This window comes from Schistocerca cancellata, chromosome 1 (genome assembly GCF_023864275.1).
Source record: "Schistocerca cancellata isolate TAMUIC-IGC-003103 chromosome 1, iqSchCanc2.1, whole genome shotgun sequence".
Lineage (NCBI taxonomy): Eukaryota > Metazoa > Arthropoda > Insecta > Orthoptera > Acrididae > Schistocerca > Schistocerca cancellata.
This window is the reverse complement of record NC_064626.1, coordinates 972,004,892-972,031,493: the sequence shown is the minus strand read 5'-3', so window position 1 is coordinate 972,031,493 and position 26,602 is coordinate 972,004,892. Positions and strand designations below refer to the sequence as shown.

General features: G+C 41.5%; 1 protein-coding gene across 3 annotated transcripts in view; it reads left to right on the top strand.

The window, feature by feature from the left end:
- Positions 1-26,602, top strand: part of LOC126088407 (discoidin domain-containing receptor 2-like) — an 883,025-nt gene that overhangs the window by 671,283 nt on the left and 185,140 nt on the right. For all 3 annotated transcript variants that reach the window (XM_049906568.1, XM_049906558.1, XM_049906550.1), the window contains exons 6-7: positions 3,568-3,735; positions 10,524-10,663. In XM_049906568.1, the coding sequence (XP_049762525.1) occupies positions 3,568-3,735; positions 10,524-10,663 (308 nt within the window). The remainder of the gene's footprint in view (positions 1-3,567; positions 3,736-10,523; positions 10,664-26,602) is intronic.

Sequence of the window (26,602 nt, the reverse complement as noted above, 5' to 3'; positions counted from 1 at the left end):
AGAAGAGATTCATATGTTCTGGAAAAAAATACGAGTCAATTTAAGTGAACACTTTGTCGCCGTACACAGCGCATGAAGTTCACGTTTGTTTTCTAACGTGTGGCTCAAATGGCTCTGAGCACTATGGGACTTAACAGCTGTGGTGATCAGTCCCCTAGAACTTAGAACTACTTAAACGTAACTAACCTAAGGACATCACACACATCCATGCCCGAGGCAGGATTCGAACCTGCGACCGTAGCAGTCGCGCGGTTCCTGACTGCGCGCCTAGAACCGCGAGACCACCGCGGCCGGCTTTCTAACGTGTGTTTAAACCTTTTAGTAAATCGAAGAAATACGGCCTAAGGGTCTCCAGTAGTGTGTAAGTTTAGCCTAATGCCTTATAATATGCACTGTGACGCAGGAACCTATTTTATAGTTACTTATGGGCTTCTTAAGTTTTCACCAAATTCCAGATAAATCTTAAATCACATTCACCAGTTGTAAAGCTTGTTTACATGGCCCCCAGACGTTAATTCAGTACACGCATTTGTTTTGAAATACCATTAAAGTTCCTTGTCAGTAAACTTTAAAATTTGGCTCTGACTATAATGTTAGTTTTAGTATTAATGTTCTTAATATGTAATTGTTTCTGTAATTACTATGACGGCTTATCTCACTTGAATTTTCAGTTATTCAAATTATAAGGAAATATATTTTTTTAAGTAAAGAAACGCCACTTAGAGGCGACCATTATTACAAGTTCCGCCTAGTGCTTACTTGACCATTGCAACGTAAATTTCACTTTAGTTACTAATGGATTCATTGTATTTTTGGGAATTTCAGGTAAACGTTAAAGCATCTTTATCGACTCTAGTCTTATTCGTGTGGCCACCCTCCGTTAATTCATTTAATTTGAACATGTCCTTACATACCTGAATACCACTGAAGTTCAGTGTTTGTAAAATTTGTAGTCCCCTTAATGTACTGCACCTGCTTGTAATTAATATTTTTTTTTGGCTTACCAATGAAACACAGCTTTATTTGGACATTATGCCAATTTTGCAGTTGCTAAGTTCGTCATTTGATTTCCATTTCTGCCTATGAGCAAAGCCACAAGGCGATATACTACTTAGCAGCAATTTGATTTGTGATTCTTTGCCATTGCAGCAATTCAAAACTTAAAAGTTTGCTGCGCAAGCCTCTTGTTATTTGCCCTTAAGCTAGGGTGACCAGATTTTCCACCTGAAAAAACAGGAGATATGCGAAAAATTTGGATTAAAAAATGGGGTACAAAGGGGCACTACACAAAAAGAAAATATTCTGCATATTGGACTGTACTGCATTACTAAAATAACTATACACATAAAAAAGCATATACTTTTACAAGACACTTAAAAACATGGTTGTAATGGCACTGCATCATATGACAATTCATTGTTTTTCCAGGAACTGAATAATTCAAAATATTGAGAAATTGATAGAATGATATCTAACAAATGAACACTAGTGCAGACATAAAAAAATCCGTGAACCTTTTAGCTACTGTATCAAGAACCTTGCTACTAACTTTGAACGAATCAGAAGACCTAATAACTTCCAAAAGCTTTGAACTGGTTAACAGCAAGTTGTAGAACTCCTTGCAGGTAAGGTCTCGATAATGATTCTTAACTAGTATGGCTGCTTCAATAGTTTCAGTGGCAAAACGGTTTTTTTCTTATCAATCCAAAGGGAATTCACAATTGAAAATACTCTTTCCACAACAGCATTTGTGCCTGCCACAGCAAGAACAAAGCTCTGTATTTTTTCATGAAGTACCTGTACTTTTAAGAGTACAGAATAAATCGTATTAAGTCTCATCTGTTTCCAGATTAGCTTTTTCCCATTCCTCAAGTTTCTTGGATACAATGTTATTTATGCATTCTATCTCATCAAACAATCCATCTTCATCTGCTTGAAATGTTGCACATGTATCTACTGCCTCAAGAATTTTCAGACAGTTTAAAAGTTCATTCCAAGAAACAGACTTTTTCAGTGTTATCCAATGAAATGATTTCAGAGATTGAAAGGGGGAGTCCACATTTATAAATAAGTCACAAAAGAAACTTACCACAAATTTCCAAAAACATAGCGTTAGCTCTTGTAACTCTTGGCAACAATGACAACCGTCTAGTTGCTTGTATCATTCTCAACGGAATCACAGAATGATTTCAGTTCCTCCACACAAGCAGTGTAAATGTGAAAATATTGAATAATTTTATTACCTATTGTTTCTGTGTCAGTGGGAAGAATGTCTGCACTCGTTTGAACTCCACTATGTACCACATGGGCTGCGCGGCCGATGCCTTGAATATTCATCTTCAGAACACTGGTCAGTTTGGAATAAACATTGTTTGTTTCTGCCCTCTTGCGCCCACCAAAGTTGGTAATACAGTTACCTGCACAAAACGCGTCAATCTTCTCAACTATATTTTGCTTTTTTCAAATATTCAGAATAATTCTTCCGTTTCTTCACTGGCGTTCTGAAGACGGATTACCTTGCACCCGAGACCTAGCCGGAATGAAATACCTAGCTTGCTTTGCTTCAATGTGAACGAAATGTGTTGAGGAAAATTTAATTATATCGTGTCTTTTATTGACTGTTAGGAAATACAAAACAATTGCAACAATGGAAATAAGACTAAAGATTTATATTTGGGGAATATCGTAATGTCTTCAGTTAAAGAAGAACGGAATACGTAAGGTTTTTGACTTTTGTTTTGATCTTTAAGGATTGGTTTTGAGATTACCCTCCAAAAGAAACTTTAAATCCGGCGCGGGATTAGCCGAGCGGTCTAGGGTGCTGCAGTCATGGACTGTGCAGCTGGTCCCGGCGGAGGTTCGAGTCCTCCTTCGGGCATGGGTGTTTGTGTTTGTCCTTAGGATAAATTAGGTTAAGTAGTGTGTAAGCTTAGGGACTGATGACCTTAGCAGTTAAGTCCCATAAGATTTCACACACACAAACTTTAAATCGATTTCACATCATTGTTCCACTTTCAATAGTCAGTTGTGTCATTATTTTGAAAACATTCATCATCGCACCTGGTACTCATAACATTCACGGCGTTGTAGCACATGACATAGTATTAAGTCCGTGAATACCACTCAGCTCACAGGCGTTTTGCTTGGGCTGTGCAAACAGCGAGCGTTGTGAACCAGCGATGCTACATGTTTCGTTTACCATCACAAAATCAGAAACTGGTAAGTGGCGCTTGGTCTACTGCTTCGAAACTACAATTTGGATTGCGGCTTGTGAATTTGTGACGCAAAATTGAAAATCAAACATAGACGAAGCTGCGCTTAGTCTTTTCCAATACTTCGCGGTAACGTTTGCGACGACAACGGTGACATTTCACCAAACAGATTATGATGTTTCCTAACAGAATGCGTTCACTTCAGATAGGTTACAGGAACGGCGCTTGGTCTAGTGATGCAGTGTATTTGAATCTATAGCGCAGGAAGTAAATCAATTAATGTCGCCCTTTCTCTGACATGATCCGCTGTCAGCGTTATTCCACAGTATGACGGACGCCGGCGCTCTCTTTGCAGAGGGCCTGCTGAGCTACAGCGTGGCGCAGGGCGCGCGGGGCTTCACGGACCGCCTGTACGACGGCAGGGAGGCGGCGGGACACCTGTCGGCCGGCCTGGGGACGCTCTCCGACGGCAGGAAGGCGCACGAGCTGCTGTCCAGCCTGAACCCCACGCAAGGCGACGCTGGTAAGACCGTCTCCACAACCTGCCGCCTCCACCCGCCCGTTGCAAAATCTGACGGTGCAAATAAATACTTTGCTTGACAATTTTTGAGGAAAATTTTCCACTTCCTCTTATAAGTTAGTGTCTTACTTTTCTCATATAAGGAAGTACTGATCGCTTGATAGGGTGATGGTGTTGAGACTGAAACGTTCCGTACGTCCCTTATTTGAAGCGACGGTACTGTCGCATGAATTCCACTCGCCGCTGCTGCGCCAAAATCCACACACTTTTAGCGGTGTGCAACTCGTGAAACAAATTACGGCAATTTCCAGAGCAAATCTGAAACGCATATTAGTGGACCCAGATTAGTTTTCTGCACTTTTACACGTATGAAATGAGCCTGTCAGGGCAGCCAGCCTCGCTTTCACCCCACTAATAAAAGGTCTGTACCAATCTACTGTTAGAAGGATTCCAAGATCCGACCACTGTACTGGAAAATTTACGCTGCTAACATTTCATATACAGCTTCCAGGTAATCCCTAGCATCTTCACCGGTTATCCTCACCATGACAAAAATAGATAACAGATCAAAAGTCGTACTAAAACACTACATTTCTAATTTCCACGTAAGCAGCTGAGGCACTGAGAACCATAAGAACACAAAGCATAGACGCTATGTTTTGAGAAAAACATATGTTTATGGAGGTCAAACGTTTAGGCAATCCACAGGCCTCAGAGTCTTACCTATTTTCTAATCAACTCTCAACACCCTACATTTCCTATGAAAAATAATAAATCTACTTGATGATATGAAATATTATTAATATTTAGGATGATGTTTTTTCTAATGTTAATTCACAAAATTTCCGTATCCAGGCTAGCGACAATAGTGTCTTTTGACAGTACTTAAGTTTGTAATTAATGTGAAGCTAGAATCAGAAATAAAAAAGAGATACTACATGCACAATATGCAAAATTGTGACCTATTCCAACACATTAAGATCCTTATTATTATAATTTTTATTGAACATATTCTGTGGCATGGGGCTTATATAAAATTGCCAGTATACTTCAAATTACGAAACACTACTACTACGTACATGATGTAGACACTAAATTATGTTGGCATTCCTAGCAAACAATTAAGCAATGCAGAGCAACGATATTATATTTTGTGCTTTAGGCCCATGTGGAAAAGAATATCGGAAAAATTGGTGAGACAGGTTTTCGTGAATGTTCTGATAAACGGTGTGGGGCTACAGATATAGATAAAACGGGTTCACTATAAGATTAGCAGATACCAGGAGCATGCATACATCCTATAATCTCAAAATCGATGACTGTGTGCTTTAGGCCCTTATGGTTCTCAGCGCCTCAATTGTAATTTATTGCTTCAATTAGACGTAGTCAAGTTCATCTGTTGCAGCAAACACCACCTCCAGTTAGCTAACCACACCACTAATTGGTACGAAACCCATTCCGACAAATCACAAGTAGTCTGGCTGTCAACAGTCGCCTATATAGTGGGAAATGTCTAATCGGAACTCTCATCATGCACATGGGAGCGTACTTGTGGATTTTTATAGGCTTACTGAAAGAAAGAAACACTTTATGGATCGCTAACTACCGATTCCACACTGATAAACACTCCTACATCACCACCTCCGCTCCATAGGGCCCACACAGCATGAAGCCCCGAGGGCTGTCAGCTCACTTTTCGATTTCACATATTACAATCCGCTCCACGAAATTTCTGTTGACACTTAATCCTTTCAATTTATGAATATCAGGAACAGAAATACAGTAATTTCATTCAGCAGTTCCTGTTCCCTCTAATAGGAATCCCCGAAAAGGTGCTGCTTCCTGCCGTGCCGTTTCAAAAGTTTGTTCCTGATAGATGCGAGGAAACACCTACATTCGTGGGAAAGTCAGTAGTCCCTGAGACAGCATTGTGGAGCACGCTAGCAACCTAGGCATTCGAAAAGACCGCCACATTGGGACCTTATCAATCATATAAGAGTATATTAACGTAGAATTTCAAAAACTCCTATACCTCAAACAAAAGTAACGTCCTTCATAGGATCCTGATTGGTACTACTCAAGCCAGCTCTCGGAACTAATACTTTGCACATATTAATCATTTCAGTTTTCCAGTTTGCTTGCTACCACACATGTAAAACGGGAATGTCCACCATAGACTTAAATATTTCAAAACTTGATTTGGAATATGGGTCAAGAGAACTACGAAAGGTCAGTAATGAAACTCTACAGCACAACAGTTGTAAGGAGCAATGAGTTTAAAGTGAAGGTCAAAAACAGAATCCATGTTATTCAAATGACATTTTAAATGTAATTATTGGGTATCTATAGGAGAAATAGAATGAGAAACTTGGACGTAGAGGGGGAAGCGGAACATTACAACAAAGGATGTAAATTGCAGAAACCAAAGGTCGAATTAAGCACAGAGGATGCCCTATGAAAGATTGTCAAAATTATGACCATCGTTATAACTCAGTAAGAAGAGAAAATGATTGCGGATCGATTAGAAAATGGATCCAATAGACGCAAAATTGAATCAGTAGCGATTCATACGTGCTCTTGCTTCAAGAATACGAAAATTGTATCGTCTTTTGCACTTAAGGTAACATAAGTCATTTAGAGATACTATTCTCATCTCTCTTCTCGACCTTAACGCTCTTGTCTGAACAAAATGACAGAAACACCCATCCCCATCAGAGGAAAATACTTTCTCTCCCACTCCCTCGATCAGCCACTTTCTAGAAGTTTTTGGTAGTAGCAGGAATCAGACGGTGTGATAATCTCCCGCGCTATATTAGAGAACTAAATAGCATCTCCAGCTTCAGATACAGTTAATGACGTATGTACTAAAGCAGCAACAGTGATTACCAGTGTCCCTGTATACACCCCTTACTCCTGTACATCCTTCTTTCCGGCCAAACGTACCTCATTTACCAGTATTCTTAGCTGGCGTAGTCTCTCTAGATTTCCTTTCCCCAGAAGTAGATATATTAGAAAACATCTGTTTAGTACACCTATAAATTCTTTTTATATTTGCCACTGTTATTGTGGTTATTAATGCCATTATTATTACTGTTATCACTGTCAGTGGCAACACCAACAGTATTTCGAACAAGTACTGCCAGTTTAAATTTATTGTTTCATATTATTATTTACTCATATTGCCACTATGGACATTGTCCTCATCAGATCAGGTTAAACAAATAAATAAATAGCCATTTGAACATCGAGTGAATAACACACGACTTCCGTAACACAGTGCTCCAGGAAATACATATCACTGACGGTAAAGGGTAACAAAAGCTGGGAATCTGGGAATAAGTATCGTGCGATAACCATAATTGTCATTAACCCTTGTATGCCTATAAATCAGTGAGAGAAAAGTCCACTTGAACAGTTAACTACGATCTGTATTTGTTTGGGAAGCTCTCCTCGAGATTGCAAACAAATTCTATATCTCCATCCATCCTACCCCAATAGGATTATGCAGGTTCCGAATTGTTCAAGACGACGTCAGCCATGTAAAGTAGGATACATAAGTAATTTCGAACTCTCGTTACAATCATAAAACTCGAAGGAAAGTTACAAAATTTGCTACAATTTTCGAACAAACTACCAGTTGTGTACTGAATTTATTTGGTATTCGCAGTCCAATGTATCAATCGTATCTGGGGTAGTATCTTAAAAGTTTGATGTTTGTGGGAAGTAATCACTGTCGGCTTCTAGTTAACAAGGTCGGTTGATGCCCTTGCATTAATAACTGTTAAGAACGGAAGTACAGTACTTCATTCCATGTTGAAATATGGCTAGGGTAGTAATCACGATGACAGAAGAATAGAGGGAGAAAATCTTTGCTGAAACTTCCTGGCAGATTAAAACTGTGTGCCGGGCCGAGACTCGAACTTGGGACCTTTGCCTTTCGCGGGCAAGTGCTCTACCAACTGAGCTACCCAAGCACGACTCACGCCCCGTCCTCACAGCTTTTCTTCTGCCAGTACCTTGTCTGCGAACACAGGAGAACTTCTGTAAGTTTGGAAGGTAGGAGACGAGGTACTGGCAGAAGTAAAGCTGTGAGGACGGGGCGTGAGTCGTGCTTGGGTGGCTCAGTTGGTAGAGCACTTTCCCACGAAAGGCAAAGGTCCCAAGTTCGAGTCTCGCCCCGGCACACAGTTTTAATCTGCCAGGAAGTTTCAAATCATCGCTCACTCCGCTGCAGAGTGAAAATCTCATTCTTGAAACATCCCCCAGGCTGTGGCTAAGCCATGTCTCCCCAATATCCTTTCTTTCAGGAGTGCTAGTTCTGCAAGGTTCGCAGGAGAACTTCTGTAAGTTTGGAAGGTAGGAGACGAGGTACTGGCAGAAGTAAAGCTGTGAGGACGGGGCGTGAGTCGTGCTTGGGTGGCTCAGTTGTTAGAGCACTTGCCCACGAAAGGCAAAGGTCCCAAGTTCGAGTCTCGGCCCGGCACACAGTTTTAATCTGCCAGGAAGTTTCATATCAGCGCACACTCCGCTGCAGAGTGAAAATCTCATTCTGGAAAATCTTTGCTGTTTCCACAATGTAATTCAGTGACACCCTGCGGCGTTGTTTAGCACACAATCTGATGATAATCTACACTACTATATAAAGACATGTTGTAGTTTAACGATATCACCAAAAATTTCGAAAAACTTTTTACCGATTTACCTCAAATTTTTACACGATACTCCACTAAACGTTAGACCTAACATAGGCTACAAATTTTTATTATATATGGCACATAAATATGTGTGTAATACATAAGGGAGAAAACTTGTTGATAAAAATCTCGAAAAGTTCTTGACCAGTTTGTTGCACATTGTTACACATTGCTCTAATAAAAACACAGACATTGGTTGCATATTTTTTAAATATATGTAATATGTAAAAATATATTTAATACATAAAGGAGAAACGTCACTAGCAAAAATCACTTCAGATTTTTACACGATACTCTACTAACATTCAAAATGACATAAATTTTCTGTTAAATTCGACTACAAGCGCGAAAATGCTGTACTGTGAAGATGTGCATTTTTATTTTCTTCTTCACGGTCAGTTTTGATTCAGATATCAGGACATTTAAACCATTAGACAAATTCCTTCTTCTACATCTACATCTACATGGATACTCTGCAAATCATATTTAAGTGCCTGGCAGAGGGTTCATTGAATCACCTTCACAATTCTCTATTATTCCCGTCTCGTATAGTGCGCGGAAAGAATGAGTACCTATATCTTTCGGTACGAGCTCTGATTTCCCTTATTTTATCGTGGTGATCGTTCCTCCCTACGTAGGTCGGTGTCAACAAAATATTTTCGCATTCGGAGGAGAAAGTTGGTGATTGGAATTTCGTGAGAAGGTTCCGTCGCAACGAAAAACGCCTTTCTTTTAATGATTTCCAGCCCAAATCCTGTATCATTTCGGTGACACTCTCTCCCATATTTCGCGATAATACAAAACGTGCTGCCTTTCTTTGAACTTTTTCGATGTACTCCGTCAGCCCTATCTGATAAGGATCCCACACTGCACAGCAGTATTCTAAAAGAGGACGGACAAGTATAGTGTAGGCAGTCAATACTTATATATCTTCTCTTTGTAGATAATTTCAAACAAAAACTGCATAAACAAGAGTGAGCTGTTTTGCTTTCTTCCTCGAAATCAGAATTAAGCGGAAAGAAGAAAATTACACTTACAGCTTATGGTTAGAACCTACTACGAAATCTGAATCATCCCAAACTTTGCAGTCCTATCCTTCCACAGGTTAAAAGTAAGGGAAATACTTTCATTAGAACTACTATCCTCATACAGGTCTCCCCTGTACCCCTTATGTTAATGATCCCAGCCAGTTTATCGATTCATTATAAGTGACTTCATTTCCCAATAAAGGTTTCGTTTGCAATAACAATAAACAAGGCTCAAGGTCGGAGAAAGAGGATACGAGGAGATGGACAGAGAGAAGGAAGAAGGGGATGGACAGAGAGGGGAGTGAGGACATAGAGAGAGATTGGCGGGAGGGGGGGGGGACAAGGTAGACAGTGAGAGAAGAGAGGAGTCGGAGATGGACAATGAGAGGGGGGGGGGGGAGAGGAGGAAATGGGCAAAGACAGGGGGTGGAAGAGATCGACAGAAAGAGGGGGAGAAAGTAGGAGTCAGAGAGGGACAATAAGTGGGGAGGGGAGAGGAGGAGATGGGCAATGACAGTGGGAGGGAGAGATGGACAGAAAGAGGGGTAAGGGAAAGGAGTTCAGAACATATTTACAACTCCCATGCATATTCAGCAATTGTGAAGCATTGCCGGGTTCGCTAGTAGTTATAGGCCACGCTCTGTTGTCGCCTCCCTTTCGTTCTACGCAGCGACCAAACTCCGTCGGTAAAATTTTCTTCCGCCACATGGATTCGAACTCGTTTTCACCGGATCGACAGCAAACATGAGCGATCTCGTGTATGTGGTCTGACCACGAAAGGGAATGGTGTTTATTCAGCGGTGCTGTTGAAAGATTTCACACTACACGTTCTTGACATATTAAAACTTTGCGCCGTACCGGAACAATGGCTTTCGTGGACGATGCTCCATTCGAATGAACCTTCCAGGCAAGACCTGCTGCCCACTTACAATGCTGCAGTTCTGTCAGTATTCGTCTTTTCATTTCCACACATCACAAAAATTTCTAGAAACCAGTAATTTCGTCTAATTCGTAATTTCTCGGCCTGTGCAAGAGTTCAGACGAGCTTTGTTTGTTTACGGCTCTGCAGACCACGGCTGGGTGGGCTGGCGCAACGACACGCCTGGCATGGAGGGCAGTCCCGTGGAGATGCTGTTTGAGTTCGACCACGTGAGAAACTTCTCGGCGGTGCACCTACACGCCAACAACCAGTTCAGCAAGGACGTGCAGGTGAGTGTCTCAGAGGGAATATTCTCGCCTCCTATTCAGGGTACAAACTCTTCATTCCTAATAATACCTCAAAGGTAAAAGTTCTACGTTCCTCAACTTTTAGTACCTACATCAACGTCTCAAACCACTCGATGCATTAAAAAACTTCTAAATTCAGTTTGTGAAGCCAGACCAAATCCAAAACTAGTCTAGCACCACTTGCATTAATTCTGTTTCCTTAGAACAAAAGACTTACATCTTCCATACGATCGTCATTGGGAGACAGTAAGGCATGTCGTATACTGTATGAATAGAAACTTAGGTCATCCAAATTCAAAAATTAGATATCATGCACCGCCATTTACTGGATCAAAGATTTTAACAACCTAACAGTTTCTTTCTTTTTAAAAAATGTTTATAGACTTCAGAAATGCACGTTGTGAAGTGCCTGGCTGTCTTGCATAAAAAAAAACTGGGTAATTTGCTTTTGCTTATGTGTAGACACTCATTCCAACGGTGGCAAACAGCTCTTTGCCGACCGCTATAGGAAGAATTTTGATGTTGATGAGTATTGTATTATCGAAGAAAAGTTTGTCTCATTTTGTATTTTTTAATTAAAACTTAACTTAAATGTGGATCAATTCCATCAACGAAGTCCGTTGTTCTTCCTAATGTTTCCGGAGTATTTGATGCAGAGCCTGGTACGTTACTTAGGAATATCTTGGGTTACATTACCAAGTCAGACAGTGTCAAGCGAGTGTGCATCAGGATGAGTCGACGGTTCGACGTCATCCGCTGCGAAATGTTCTTGTTGGCGATTGCGTAGTAGGCTACCACCGTCCAGAAACCGACAGCGCCTCGACTGCAAGGATTCGCGAATACGATGCCGGCGCGCTGAGTTGCAAAATGTAGTGTTTTATTTCTGTCCATCCTACAGAGATGGCCACCATTGTAGCGACCCCAATCTGGCAGCCTGCGTTATTGAACGGCATACTTGACAAACGCCAGGTGTGAGGCGATGTTTTATACAAAACGCGATCTCTACACGTAGTTATTAAAGGCTACGGAAAAAGCTACCGCCACATGAGGAAGGTTTTGAGAGTTCAAGGCACTGCCTCTGCTTCCTGCAACTCCGCATGACGTATTTCAACTGAACGACATCCGTCACATGTGGCGAGGAACGTGCAAAACCTTCTTCGTAGAATTACGGGAACCATTGCGCCATTACCTGCTTCTTTATAAGGCAGGTCACAGGCAAATACATTATTTACATTTAGTTTTTCTGCGATTTCCCTAAAAGACTTAAGGCTTGCGCCGAAATGGTTTCTTCGAAAAGGACATGGCCGATTTCTTTCCCCCAGCCCAAGCTTTGACACCGTCGATGGTTACCACCAACCTCGATGGAACGTTAAAACTTAATCTCCTTTCTTCTTTCTTCACCGCGTTTTAATGCACTAGAATATTTTCTGTTTCAATATGGCGTCATCGATTAAGTGCAAAGTTTTCTTCTGTAGGTGCATGAAACGATTATCTTAGCACTTGTGTTGCTCAGACAAAGCATTAACTTACGTGGTCACCACAAACTTCCTTAATGCAGTAGTTCCTTGATGCAGTATTGAATTAAAGCATACACTGCACTGGCAGAGGTGAAGAAAATCGTATGGCTGCGATCAAAAACGACATCACCACTACCTAATTTTTATCTGTGAGTAACTGTCGAATAACAAGTTTGAAATAGCAAAGGTAGAATTGCCAAAGTATTCAAATTTGGCGATATTTGATACAGTACAATTTCATCCTCAGGATGTACTAATTGTTCGTAATATATACTTTCTGCAGGTTATTCAAATTACGATACTGCATCACAGTAACGGAAGCTGTGAATTGGGGATTTGTAAGGTAACCATATCTTCTGAAACGTTCGATTTTGGTTAATTGACGAATAATCAACCCCATTTTTATGTGGAAATTTCGTAAGAAAAAGCACCTTAAGATAATTGTAGTCATCGCAAAACATATGAAACCGTGTCGTGCAAGTCTGCGAAAAGCATAGCATGCGATGCCAAGACATTAAACCGCTGGAGAAGGGACGCCAGATCAACGCCATTAGTATGACAACAGAACAGAGAGGCTTCAGACATTCAGGGTATTGAACATAAGTGACGACGCCGAAAGATAGGCGAGTGTTAGGTCTATTATAGTATTTAATCACTTACCTGCAAATCAACATCAAGAAATGATCGACGCCCTTAAGCTAAGCTCACCGTCATCTGACGTGTAACACAGAGTAGGTTACATGCATCTGTATCAGAACGCTGTTTCAGTATAATGATTCAGGAAATTCTGTAATCAAAATTAAATCTTGCATGTAGCAGATTCTTTCACGAATATTGCATAACAGTCAAACCACATGTATGAACAGATATGAAAATCCGTGACGCAAATGAACATTGAAAAGTCCAAAAACATTAAAAATCCATTAACTGTCACGTTATACTTTTATAGCCGTGCCATGATTTTAACGGGAAAAGCAGTATAAACAGTTTAGATCGAAAGACCATGTTACAAAGCTGTGCGGCTATAAATCGTAAGCACCATTTATTTATTTGTGGCTACCCCTTTTGGGTATCTCACTCAGTTTTCTCTGATTTTTCCAATCATATGTTCCTTCAGGTGGACTACATCATTTAGAAGATGAGGTTTTCCTTTTTACAACAACAGTTGTAGGGCTGCTATCAAAAACGGAAAAACAGATAAAGAAAGACATCTGTGAAATAATGAGCGAAATTACAGACACGTTAGTAAAATATTTGCAAGGCGATACAGAATCGTCAATGGATGGAACTGTAGAGGATACTATGCCATTTGCAGACAACGACAACAGGTGAGTGTGTAACACTTATATCGATTAGAAGTAGGTTTACATTACGTAACTGTGTATCTGAAATTATGGAGTGTGTATTCTATGTTATTTAAAGTAATTGATTTGTTATAAAAAATTGGTATTCTCGGTAATACCAATAAAGGCCAGATCCACATCCAAGGCAAAAATTCCTTGCAAAGCAGCTTCCAGTTGCCTGTCTTAACACCGTCGAAGTGTACCGTGCTACGCCTAGCCACATTCTGCGTACCGTTCACACCAAGGAGCCACCCAGTTCGGCCGCCAAAACCACCTTTTACATCGCGCCATGCCATTTCCGTTGTGGAGGGACTTCCCTACGTCTTTTATATATTACGAATACAAGTTCCCTAAGCATGAACCAGCTTTCAATAAACATTATTTTTTTTATAAACATACACATACTATAATTATTAATTATTCATTATTTTTACAAATCGTTTTGCTTTTTCCATATATAATTTTTTATAACAAATCAATTACTTTAAATAACATAGAATACACACTCCATAATTTCAGATACACAGTTACATAATGTAAAACAACAAGTGAAGTGAGATAGGATTTGGCTAAAGAACTCTCAGTTTACTGCAAAGTATAGTTATGCGAGAATACAGTGCCGGATTGTGTGAATGTTATTGTCTAAAATACCTGCTTATCAGGTGATAAAAAAAGACGAAAAAGTTTTAAAAATAGTGTGGTCTTGATTTCTATCATGAATTATTCCTTTTTCGAAGATAATTAATCTCAGTGTTGAAGTTTTTGCAAAGTAAAGTATGAACTACTCCAAGTGAAGTGAAGGATAGCTTTGTTTGAATTAGCCTTTTCCGCTGAAATAATCTTAGAGCTTGACTAGTGACACTATACTAGTTTATTTAACTAACACTAACACTGCTGCTAAGGAAAACTGATATATGTAGAGGAGTTTAAACAGTGTATTTATGGCCTTTATTTGTGTTTTTTTTTTTTCATGTCAGTTAAGACAGACGCCCCTCATGTCCAGATTTAGTTCTACACTATATACGGTAACATTTCAGTATTGGTTTAAGTAATGATCTTGAGTGTGGCTTGAGTTAGTACGAGCTTGGTGCAAATTTGCTTTCTATGATTACTTGTGTGTGCATTATTGGTAACTGCTGCTACATTCAGTTCAGAGTGCCCTGTGTCAGTTGATTTACTGTGGGCTATTCAAAGAGAAATACTAATGAAAGTAACTTCAACAACCAATGTTCAATTTTCTTAAACATATATTTCCAAATTAATGTGCCTAATTGGGCTGGTGATTGCTCGTTTTTTCATTCACATATGATTTTTACCCCTTTCATTAACTCTCAAGTCCGTTTATTTTTTCTGTTAATTTCACCATATTCAAAATTATAGTTTGATACCTTTGTCCATTAGATACGCGCGTGGTCAAAATTCGAAATCCTCTCAGAGGGTAACGTTACCTTGTTTCACGGCAGGCTACTGTTATAAGCGTACACTTTCAGCAACATCAGTAGCGGCTCATGAGCCGCTTTGGTGAAATATTGTCTCGGAGAGACTCGTCGGAACATTCTGCGAGCGAGTACATACTTACTAGTTGGTTGGTTGGTCTGGAGGGCAAAGGGACCAAACTACGGGGTCATCAGTTGCCGTCGCGCGGGATTAGCCGAGCGGTCTCAGGCGCTGCAGTCATGGACTGTGCGGCTGGTCCCGGCGGAGGTTCGAGTCCTCCCTCGGGCATGGGTGTGTGTGTCCTTAGGATAATTTAGGTTAAGTGGTGCGTAAGCTTAGGGAATGATGACCTTAGCAGTTAAGTCCTATAAGATTTCACACACATCAGTTGCCACTTACTAGTATGGAACAGTGGCGTCCACATCAAGCCTGAGCGTCCCTTTGTATTCAACGGACAACCAAGAGCACATGGCTTCCAGCACGAGCCGTTCGCCAGCAACGTCCATATTTGCAAGCAACATGCTCGTGAGCTTTGATGAGCCCCTCGCCTCACAACTGTGTACGCATCTTAAAAATATATGAACTTGCTTATTGAAAGCGACGAGTATTGTGAATGGGCAGTGATGAAAACAACAGTACACGAGTTGTAGAGAACAACACGAAACACATCTAAAGACTGACGATAATCCGTACGTATTATAAAAATGTGTGTTGCGTTGTGTGTTTCACATCTCCTCCTAAACCACTGGACCAATTTCAACCAAACTTGGTATCCCACGACGCGTGAATTCCCAGACTTTATTCCTCCACTATTTGAGAATGAGAGCAGTTAGTGACTTGAAACAAATTTTACACATATTTTCGAACCTCCACGAAATTTTTTCTCCCTGGCAACTCCTAAAAAATGATGAAACGAAAAATGTTTATGCTTGGTACTTTCCCGCTGTTTGTGCTTCAAAAGTACAGAATGAGGCATGACGTTACAATTTATTACTTCTTTAACACTAACTGCATTCGCAACACATTTTACAGGCAGTATGCACAAATACCATTCAATGTAAATGCAAAATTATATCATTGTATGACTCACAGTTCTGGAGATATGCCACGTGGAATGGCCGCGGGGTTTGAGGCACCATGTCACGGATTGCGCGACCCCTCCCGCCGTAGGTTCGAGTCCTCCCTCGGGCATGTGTGTGTGTGTGTGTTGTTCTTAGCATAAGTTTGTTTAACGGTACGTAAGTCTAAGGACCGATGACCTCAGAAGTTCGGTCCCTTAGGAATTCACATACATTTGAACATATGTCGTCATAAACAATGAGATGCGTGAAAAACTACAACATCGTGCATGACGTATAAATTTATTACTTCTCTGCCACTAACTCTATTGTCAACACATTTTCCAGACAGTATCCACATACTCGCTGAATGTACCTACGAAAATACATCATTGTACGACACACATTTCAGAAGATAACGGCGTCATAAACATTAAGCACAAGGCCAGACGCTGCGTGGTACGGGCATGGACACACAGCTATAAATAAATACCTGGGCAACGCTGGGTTTCTCCGCTAGTCTTAAATACTTTACAACAGAATGCATCGGAAAACAGAAGAATCACAAGATTGTAGCTGGTACAGTGTTATATGTGGCGTAACGCTTTGATTGTAGCTGGTACAGTGTTATATGTGGCGTAACGCTTAGTATGGGCCGGCCGGTGTGGCCGTGCGGTTAAAGGCGCTTCAGTCTGGAACCGCGTGACCGCTACGGTCGCAGGTTCGAATCCTGCCTCGGGCATGGATGTGTGTGATGTCCTTAGGTTAGTTAGGTTTAATTAGTTCTAAGTTCTAGGCGACTGATGACCTCAGAAGTTAAGTCGCATAGTGCTCAGAGCCCAGCTTAGTACGGGCGTGGGCTACGGAAACATGGGACAATGCCTTTCCGCTCTGTGCCATCACCGCCGGCGGCTATCACAGAGCACGCTGCCATTTAGCAACGCTCGCAGCGATTTTTGCAGAGGTAAGCAGGGGTTACGGACGGAAATGGCCTCATTAGCGCAGCGCTTTGCTGGCAGCTAGGCGCGTCGCAGTGGAATTCAAGAGAGCCAACGTGTCCACTAGCTCTTGTACATGACTCTGGTACGATGGTAAAAAAAAGAGGGAAAAAATGAAGACTGATCGAGCGAGAAGTGGCAGGCCGACGCGCGCATTTCGTGTAGAGGCGAGCGGGCCTGCGCGGATTGAGACGGATGGCCCCTACTTTGCCAGTCGGGTCCCGGCTGACTGCACTCAGCGGCGGCGTTGCCTTGCGGCGCCGAATGGAGTGACGTGCGGGCGAGCGCTTCATTTCACGGAGGAGCGAGCGGCGCTTTGCTCGCCGTTCTCGTACCAGCCTTAATTGTGCGTCACAAAAAAATGACAGTAGTAGGCAGCTAGACAGCGCGCATACACGAAACACGCCTGCTACCCGTCCTTTGGTAATAACTGACAGCTTTAACAGCACGCCCTCGTGCTTGTTTACCTTGGACGCCGATCTTGTTTCGACAAGTGGCTACCTGCTAGTCACGACGAGACGGGTGTAGTGCGTGTTTCACCACTTTTTGTGGTGTCTACACTTCATTGCAAGCTGGCAAGTTTCAAGTTATCTTATGGCCTATTGAATAATTAATGAAATTTCGGGCCTGTAGCCCTTTGTATCTGCTTACTTCCCCTCATACAGTGTTACACTTACGATACAAACGCTTGTCCTGCGTTGCACGAGAACGGATATTGGGCGAGCAGGCTCACAGGAGCATACCTTTCGGTCCGTTCCTCAGGCTTTGGCAGGCGGCGTATCAGTTTTATGGATATGTTGTGTCTGGTGGAACAGTGGCCATAAAGAAACTATATTACGAGAAATGCATTGAAATAAATGAATGCATTGAAATAAATCAATGGTGAAGGTTGAAAATTTGTGCCGGACCGGTATTCGAACCCGAATGCTCTGCTTCTCTAGACAGGTTGCCCTAAAGACCTCGGCCATCCGGACACACTTCCCGCCAACCCAAATTGTCAACCTATTACCGAAAATTTGCGCGCCAATTCATTAGTCCCATTGCTCGTAGCACTCGATAAGTCCCGCAGGAGCTCAGAAAATAAGGTGCAGCCGCACTGAAAGCACCTAGAGCCATCCTCGCTCATATATATATATCGACATGCCGGATATGTCCGGCAGAACAGACACCACTTGTAGCACAGCGGCCGTAAAGAAAGTACACTGGTGTCCAAAATTAAAGCAATATACCACCATTTCCCCGTCCTGTGTTTAATTCACGGTATAATCAAACAATATTCAACATATGTCCGTACGATTGTGTTCTGCACGGAAGGGGCATTCCGGTCAACGCACAACCACGCAGGTAATGGGGTCGTGGCACCTATCAAACGGGATAGCGTTTGCCGGGTAGTTCCGCTGTGTACACTGTCACAGATAGTGCACAATGGCACAGAGAAGACACCTACCAGACTCTTTGCAATGGAGGCCCATGGGAAGCTAGAAGCAGGATAGATGTAAACTGATGTGGCCCGATAGTTTAATATCAATCGTTCTGTTGTTTGTCGGATAAGGCGACAGTTTATAGAGAATGAAACTGTATCTCAAAGACCAAGGCAGGAACGACTACGTGTGACATCAGAATGAGGGGACCATTATTTGGCTGTAAGTACACGACGGTACCGCATTAATACTGCACGGCAATTGGCATCTGACCTCTCACCATCCAATGGACGTGTTGTATCGAGGCAAACGGTGTACAGGTTTCAGTAGAGCGGCCTTTATTCTAGGAGACCTGCTGTATGTATACCTCTGACGCGTCTTCACAGAAGGGAACGTCTAGAGTGGAGCCGTCAACATGCCACATGGACGGCCAGAAATTGCGCCAATGTTTTTTTTTTTTTTTTTCACAGATGTGTCCCTATTTGATCTGGAAAGTGATTCTCGACGGATTTGGATCAGGAGGAAACATAGATTTCGGGACCAAAACGTTTTAGAAAGAAACCGATATTGAAGAGGATCAATAATGGCGTGGGCAGGGATTGTGTTGAACACTTGAACACCATCTCTTGAAATTGTACGGGTGAATCGACAAGATTTAACTGCTGTCAGGTACCGTGACTAAATCCTCGGACCTCATGTGCGGTTGTTGCGAGGTGCTGTGGGCCCAGACCTCGCATCGATGGACGATAATGTTCGACCCCATAGGGCACGGGTGGTTGATGTTTTCTTGAAAACAGAAGATATTGCACCCCTGACATGGCCTGCTCGCTCTCCCGATTTGAATCCAATAGAGCACGTCTGGAATGCACTATGGAGACGGGTTGCATCACGTCAGCATCCACCAGCCACTCTCCAAGACTTGTGATCAACTCCGCACGAGGAGTCGGCGTTATGGTATCATTCATAGCATGCCTCGTCGTTGTCAGGCCTATATTGCTGCCAGAGGTGGTCACACCCCATATTGAGAACATTAACAAGTTGTCGAAATGTGTGTGCAAATCCGTTAAACTGAAAAAATGAAGAACATTTTTGTCCCATTATGCATGTTGCAGCTGTTTACGTTCTGTATTCTGTAAATTCTTTCTACTTTACTATCACCTGTTTGTACTGTTTTGTCGCAAAATAAACGCAACCTTGCAAAATTTCCATTTGTTGCTTTAATTTTAGACACCAGTGTATATTACAAGAAATCAGGACTTCAGCCGGCTAAGAGCATTGAAATAATGGTGAAGGCTGAAAAGTTTTGTCTGACCGTGACCCGAAACAGGAAGCTCCACTTCTCTAGAACTGTTGCCTAAACCGCCTCGGCCATCCGGACACATTTGAAGTCCAACTGAGTGTGGATGCTTCGTATCTTCCGAAGCCCTGCGGGACTTACTGAATGCTACAAGCACTGAGGCTAATGAATGAGGGTCACTGCTTGCACGTGACAGATTGAGAATTTCGGTTGGACGGGAAGCGAGTGCGGATGGCCTAGGCAGTTTGGGTAATTGTTCCAGACAATCAGAGAAACCGGATTCGAGTCCTGGTTTGGTACAGATTTTCAACATTCTCCAGTGATTTATTCCAATGCGTGTAGGCAGCTGATGTCCGATTTCTCGTAATGTAGTATAGGTTTTAACTGAGCCAGGAAAGAAGTCAGGGAAAATCAGTGTGCCATTTATCACTTCAGAGCAGTGTGTTGGTAGCAAATGCTCTCAGAGCTGTGCATAGACTAAACTGAAAACTTGCAAACTAGGGGTAGGGCATCGCCTGAGCAATTTAAGCTGGATACCTGTCATCAAGCACAACACGAAATACTGCCGTAGATGCATTGGCGGTGTGTACTCTTGCACTGTTCTGCATGAACTAAACACAGGTCTTTTCGTTGTTTCTTAGCTTTTTGAAACAAAACAAAAAAAATAGCTCGATTTCGTTTAGTGGAAAAAGATCGGTCCAGTAATTCTTGCCGTACTAATTGTACACCCTACCCTGGTTTTCATAACATGTAGAGGCTTTTGATGAAACAGATGAGGATTTTCAGAACTCCAGTGCTGACTGTTCAGCGAGTTCATGTACCCTGATCAAAGGAGCCGTATTACATTAGGGAGCAAAGAGCATTTCATGATAAACCTCGCCATCACACACAGATAGCAACAGACAGCTGCAGTACTGTCATCGATCAACAGTGTCGCCTCTATCTTCAAGTGACTGCCAGTTCAGTCTCTTCAACAACTCCGTGAGACTCTCCCACGGGTCGGAAAAACCTGTAATCATTCGTGCTGCCTTTCTCTGTATTCACTCAATATCCCCCGTCAGTCCTACTTGGAACGGGTTCCACATACTTGAGCAATACTCTAGTATGGGTAGAAGGAGTGTTTTGTAGGCAGATTGCATTTCCCTATCATTCTATCAATGAACCGCAGTCTACCACCTACTTTATCTACGATCGAGCCTACGTGAACCTTCCAATTCATTTTTCTATAAAATATTTGTATGAGTCGGCCTATTCCAGTTGCGACGCGTTTACTGTAGTATCACGTATACAATCGGTAAAAATGAAACACTTGTAGGATCACTTTGTTGTCTGTCTGTCCGACAGCCCGAAATATGTTTTACGAGGAACGGGTAGATGTATCAAGTTGAAATTTATGTCACATATTGAAGTCTACGGTCACTTGGCGATGCTAAAAAGTTGAAGCTACTAAGTCAATGCATTCAAAAGACACGGCCATTTATGTCACATATTTCGATATTCGCATACTCGGTCATCAAAACCTACAGAGTACTTTCCGTTGACCTAGAATCATGAAATTTTCAAAGAAGCAATGTTTCATACTACGATCAAAGGAAAAAATTCGAAAATTCTTAATTTGTAATCATGTTGTTGTTGTTGGGGTCTTCAGTCCTGACACTGGTTTGATGCAGCTCTCCATGCTACTCTATCCTGTGCAAGCTTCTTCATCTCCCAGTACCTACTGCAACCTACATCCTTCTGAATCTGCTTAGTGTATTCACCTCTTGGTCTCCCCCTACGATTTTTACCCTCCACGCTGCCCTCCAATACTAAATTGGTGATCCCTTGATGCCTCAGAACATGTTCTACCAACCGATCCCTTCTTCTGGTCAAGTTGTGCCACAAACTTCTCTTCTCCCCAATCCTATTCAATACTTCCTCATTAGTTATGTGATCTACCCATCTAATCTTCTGCATTCTTCTGTAGCACCACATTTCGGAAGCTTCTATTCTCTTCTTGTCCAAACTATTTACCGTCCATGTTTCACTTCCATACATGGCTACACTCAATACAAATACTTTCAGAAATGACTTCCTGACACTTAAATCTATACTCGATGTTAACAAATTTCTCTTCTTCAGAAACGCTTTCCTTGCCATTGCCAATCTACATTTTATATCCTCTCTACTTCGACCATCATCAGTTATTTTGCTCCTCAAATAGCAAAACTCCTTTACTACTTTAAGTGTCTTATTTCCTAATCTAATACCCTCAACATCACCCGACTTAATTCGACTACATTCCATTATCCTCGTTTTGCTTTTGTTGATGTTCATCTTATATCCTCCCTTCAAGACACCATCCATTCCGTTCAACTGCTCTCCCAAGTCCTTTGCTGTCTCTGACAGAATTACAATGTCATCGGCGAACCTCAAAGTTTTTATTTCTTCTCCATGGATTTTAATACCTACTCCGAATTTTTCTTTCGTTTCCTTTACTGCTTGCTCAGTATACAGATTGAATAACATCGGGGAGAGGCTACAACCCTGTCTTACTTCCTTCCCAACCACTGCTTCCCTTTCTTGTCCCTCGACTCTTATAACTGCCATCTGGTTTCTGTACAAATTGTAAATAGCCTTTCGCTCCCTGTATTTTACCCCTGCCACCTTTAGAATTTGAAAGAGAGTATTCCAGTCAACATTGTCAAAAGCTTTCTCTAAGTCTACAAATGCTAGAAACGTAGGTTTGCCTTTCCTTAATCTTCTAAGATAAGTCGTAAGGTCAGTATTGCCTCACGTGTTCCAGTATTTCTACGGAATCCAAACTGATCTTCCCCGATGTCGGCTTCTACTAGTTTTTCCATTCGTCTGTAAAGAATTCGTGTTAGTATTTCGCAGCTGTGGCTTATTAAACTGATTGTTCGGTAATTTTCACATCTGTCAACACCTGCTTTCTTTGGGATTGGAATTATTATATTCTTCTTGAAGTCTGAGGGTATTTCGCCTGTATCATACATCTTGCTCACCAGATGGTAGAGTTTTGTCAGGACTGGCTCTCCCAGTGCCGTCAGTAGTTCCAATGGAATGTTATCTACTCCGGGGGCCTTGTTTCGACTCAGGTCTTTCAGTGCTCTGTCAAACTCTTCACGCAGTATCGTATCTACCATTTCATCTTCATCTACATCCTCTTCCATTTCCATAATATTGTCCTCAAGTACATCGCCCTTGTATAGACCCTCTATATACTCCTTCCACCTTTCTGCTTTCCCTTCTTTGCTTAGAACTGGGTTTCCATCTGAGCTCTTGATGTTCATACAAGTGGTTCTCTTATCTCCAAAGGTCTCTTTAATTTTCCTGTAGGCAGTATCTATCTTACCCCTAGTGAGATAAGCCTCTACATCCTTACATTTGTCCTCTAGCCATGCCTGCTTAGCCATTTTACACTTCCTGTTGATCTCATTTTTGAGACGTTTGTATTCCTTTTCGCCTGCTTCATTTACTGCATTTTTATATTTTCTCCTTTCATCAATTAAATTCAATATTTCTTCTGTTACCCAAGGATTTCTACTAGCCCTCGTCTTTTTACCTACTTGGTCCTCTGCTGCCTTCACTACTTTATCCCTCAAAGCTACCCATTCTTCTTCTACTGTATTTCTTTCCCCCATTCCTGTCAATTGTTCCCTTATGCTCTCCCTGAAACTCTGTACTACCTCTGGTTCTTTCAGTTTATCCAGGTCCCATCTCCTTAAATTCCCACCTTTTTGCAGTTTCTTCAGTTTTAATCTACAGGTCATAACCAATAGATTGTGGTCAGAGTCCACATCTGCCCCTGGAAATGTCTTAAAATTTAAAACCTGGTTCCTAAATCTCTGTCTTACCATTATATAATCTATCTGATACCTTTTAGTATCTCCAGGGTTCTTCCATGTATACAACCTTCTATCATGATTCTTAAACCAAGTGTTAGCTATGATTAAGTTGTGCTCTGTGCAAAATTTTACCAGGCGAATTCCTCTTTCATTTCTTAGCCCCAATCCATATTGACCTACTACGTTTCCTTCTCTCCCTTTTCCTACACTCGAATTCCAGTCACCCATGACTATTAAATTTTCGTCTCCCTTCACTATCTGAATAATTTCTTTTATTTCATCATACATTTCTTCAATTTCTTCGTCATCTGCAGAGCTAGTTGACATATAAACATGTAGTACTGTAGTAGGTGTGGGCTTCGTATCTATCTTGGCCACAATAATGCGTTCTCTATGCTGTTTGTAGTAGCTTACCCGCATTCCTATTTTCCTACTCATTATTAAACCTACTCCTGCATTACCCCTATTTGACTTTGTGTTTATAACCCTGTAGTCACCTGACCAGAAGTCTTGTTCCTCCTGCCACCGAACGTCACTGATTCCCACTATATCTAACTTTAACCTATCCATTTCCCTTTTTAAATTTTCTAACCTACCTGCCCGATTAAGGGATCTGACATTCCACGCTCCGATCCGTAGAACGCCAGTTTTCTTTCTCCTGATAACGACATCCTCTTGAGTAGTCCCCGCCCGGAGATCCGAATGGGGGACTATTTTACCTCCGGAATATTTTACCCAAGAGGACACCATCATCATTTAATCATACAATAAAGCTGCATGCCCTCGGGAAAAATTACGGCCGTAGTTTCCCCTTGCTTTCAGCCGTTCGCAGTACCAGCACAGCGAGGCCGTTTTGGTTGTTGTTACAAGGCCAGATCAGTCAATCATCCAGACTGTTGCCCTTGCAACTATTGAAAAGGCTGCTGCCCCTCTTGAGGAACCACACGTTTGTCTGGCCTCTCAACAGATACCCCTCCGTTGTGGTTGTACCTACGGTACGGCTATCTGTATCGCTGAGGCACGCAAGCCTCCCCACCAACGGCAAGGTCCACGGTTCATGGGGCGTGAATTTGTAATCATACCACAAGAAAAAGAAAAATTGCTTTGTCTTTTCTTATGAAACTCTGTATGTTCGACCGTCTGTCTGTTAAGACCCTTTTTTTCTGTGGAACGGATAGACGTATCAAGTTGAAATTCATGTCACGTATTAAGGTCTACAGGCCTTTGACGACGTAACAAAGCGAAGCTTCTAAGTTAATGCAATCAAAAGATACAGTCATTTACGTCTCATAATTTGATACACGCTGACTGAGTCATGAAACGTGCGGGATACTTCCCGTTGACCTAGAACTATGAAATTTGCCAAGGATCAAGATTTCACTCGACAATCAAAGGAAAAAATCCAAAAATTGTCAATATGTAATTACTTATATCACACGAAATTCTTTTTCGTCCGTTCTGAGACTGTCATTCTTCGCGTCTGTTACGACCCCTTTTTCTCAGGAACGAATCATATTAAGTTGTGTAAAAATCTTAAGCTTCTAAGTCAATGCAATAAAAAGATACGGCAACGTACGTCAAATATTTTGATACTCGAAAAGTCACTCATTAAAACCTATACGTACTTTTCTCTGACGTAGAATCATGAATTTTGACAAGAGGAAAGGCTTCACAGTACAAGTAAAAAAAATATCGGAGAATTTTTAAAATGTCTGATTGGTTAATCCTGGCCTTTCGTTAATAAGCTGTTTGCGTTGTTTGTACCTGTTAAAATCCTGACACGAGAAGTCATGTATAACGTGGGCCTATCCTGGCAAAGGAAATCAAATATAACGTGCCTGCTACTGGTTTTTAATATTTTTGAACTTTTAAGTGATAATTATTAAATGTTTATTTGCGTAACGATTTCTTATATCTATTCATAAGATGTAGTCTGACTGCTATGCAATCTTGGTGAAATATTCTACTACGTGCAAATTTTTTGTTTGTTGACTTTCTGAATATTTATTTCGAAACGGTGTTCTGCTACACATGCGTATAATCTGCCGTGCGTTACCTTTAAGCCGCGTGAGATTAGCCGAGCGGTCTATTATTAAATGTTTATTTGCGTAACGATTTCTTATATCTATTCATAAGATGTAGTCTGACTGCTATGCAATCTTGGTGAAATATTCTACTACGTGCAAGTTTTTTGTTTGTTGACTTTCTGAATATTTATTTCGAAACGGTGTTCTGCTACACATGCGTATAATCTGCCGTGCGTTACCTTTAAGCCGCGTGAGATTAGCCGAGCGGTCTAGGGCGCTGCAGTCATGGTCTGTGCGGCTAGTCCCGACGGAGGTTCGAGTCCTCCCTCGGGCATGGGTATGTGTGTTTGTCCTTAGGATAATTTAGGCTTCGTAGTGTGTAAGCTTAGGGACTGATGACCTTAGCAGTTGAGTCCCATAAGATTTCACACACATTTGAACACTTTTTTGTTATCTTTAAGATGACAGTGAACTCAGGTCGAGAGCGTCAATCTTCTCTTGCGTTGATCCATAGATAAGTGATTAAATGAAATACTACACCTAGAGTTAATAATTTACAGTTATCACTTGTCATTTCCAACATTTTTCAGCGTCAACTGGTACCATGTAATCTTACCATTGATTGCACCACGTTATTTAATTCTGTTCATCACATTGTTAAAATAAACTTGTTTGGTAATTTTTTTGTTCAAGAGTTTCACCTATCTTGTGCCCTCAGTACTCGGTCTAAACTGTTAATTATCTTAATATACCTACAGCTCTTCCATATCCTTCGCCGTAGTCACTCTTATGTCCAACACTGACGATGTCCTACACCTCTCTCTTCCGTTGTGACGCTACTCACGCAGCTCTGACGTCCCCACTCCAGCGGTTTTGCGTCCTGGCGTCGCATGCTATGCCTTCCATCGACTTGCAGCATATAGCTTCATATGATTTTCCGACAAGTATAATATTCTTCCAAACAATTTCCATTTT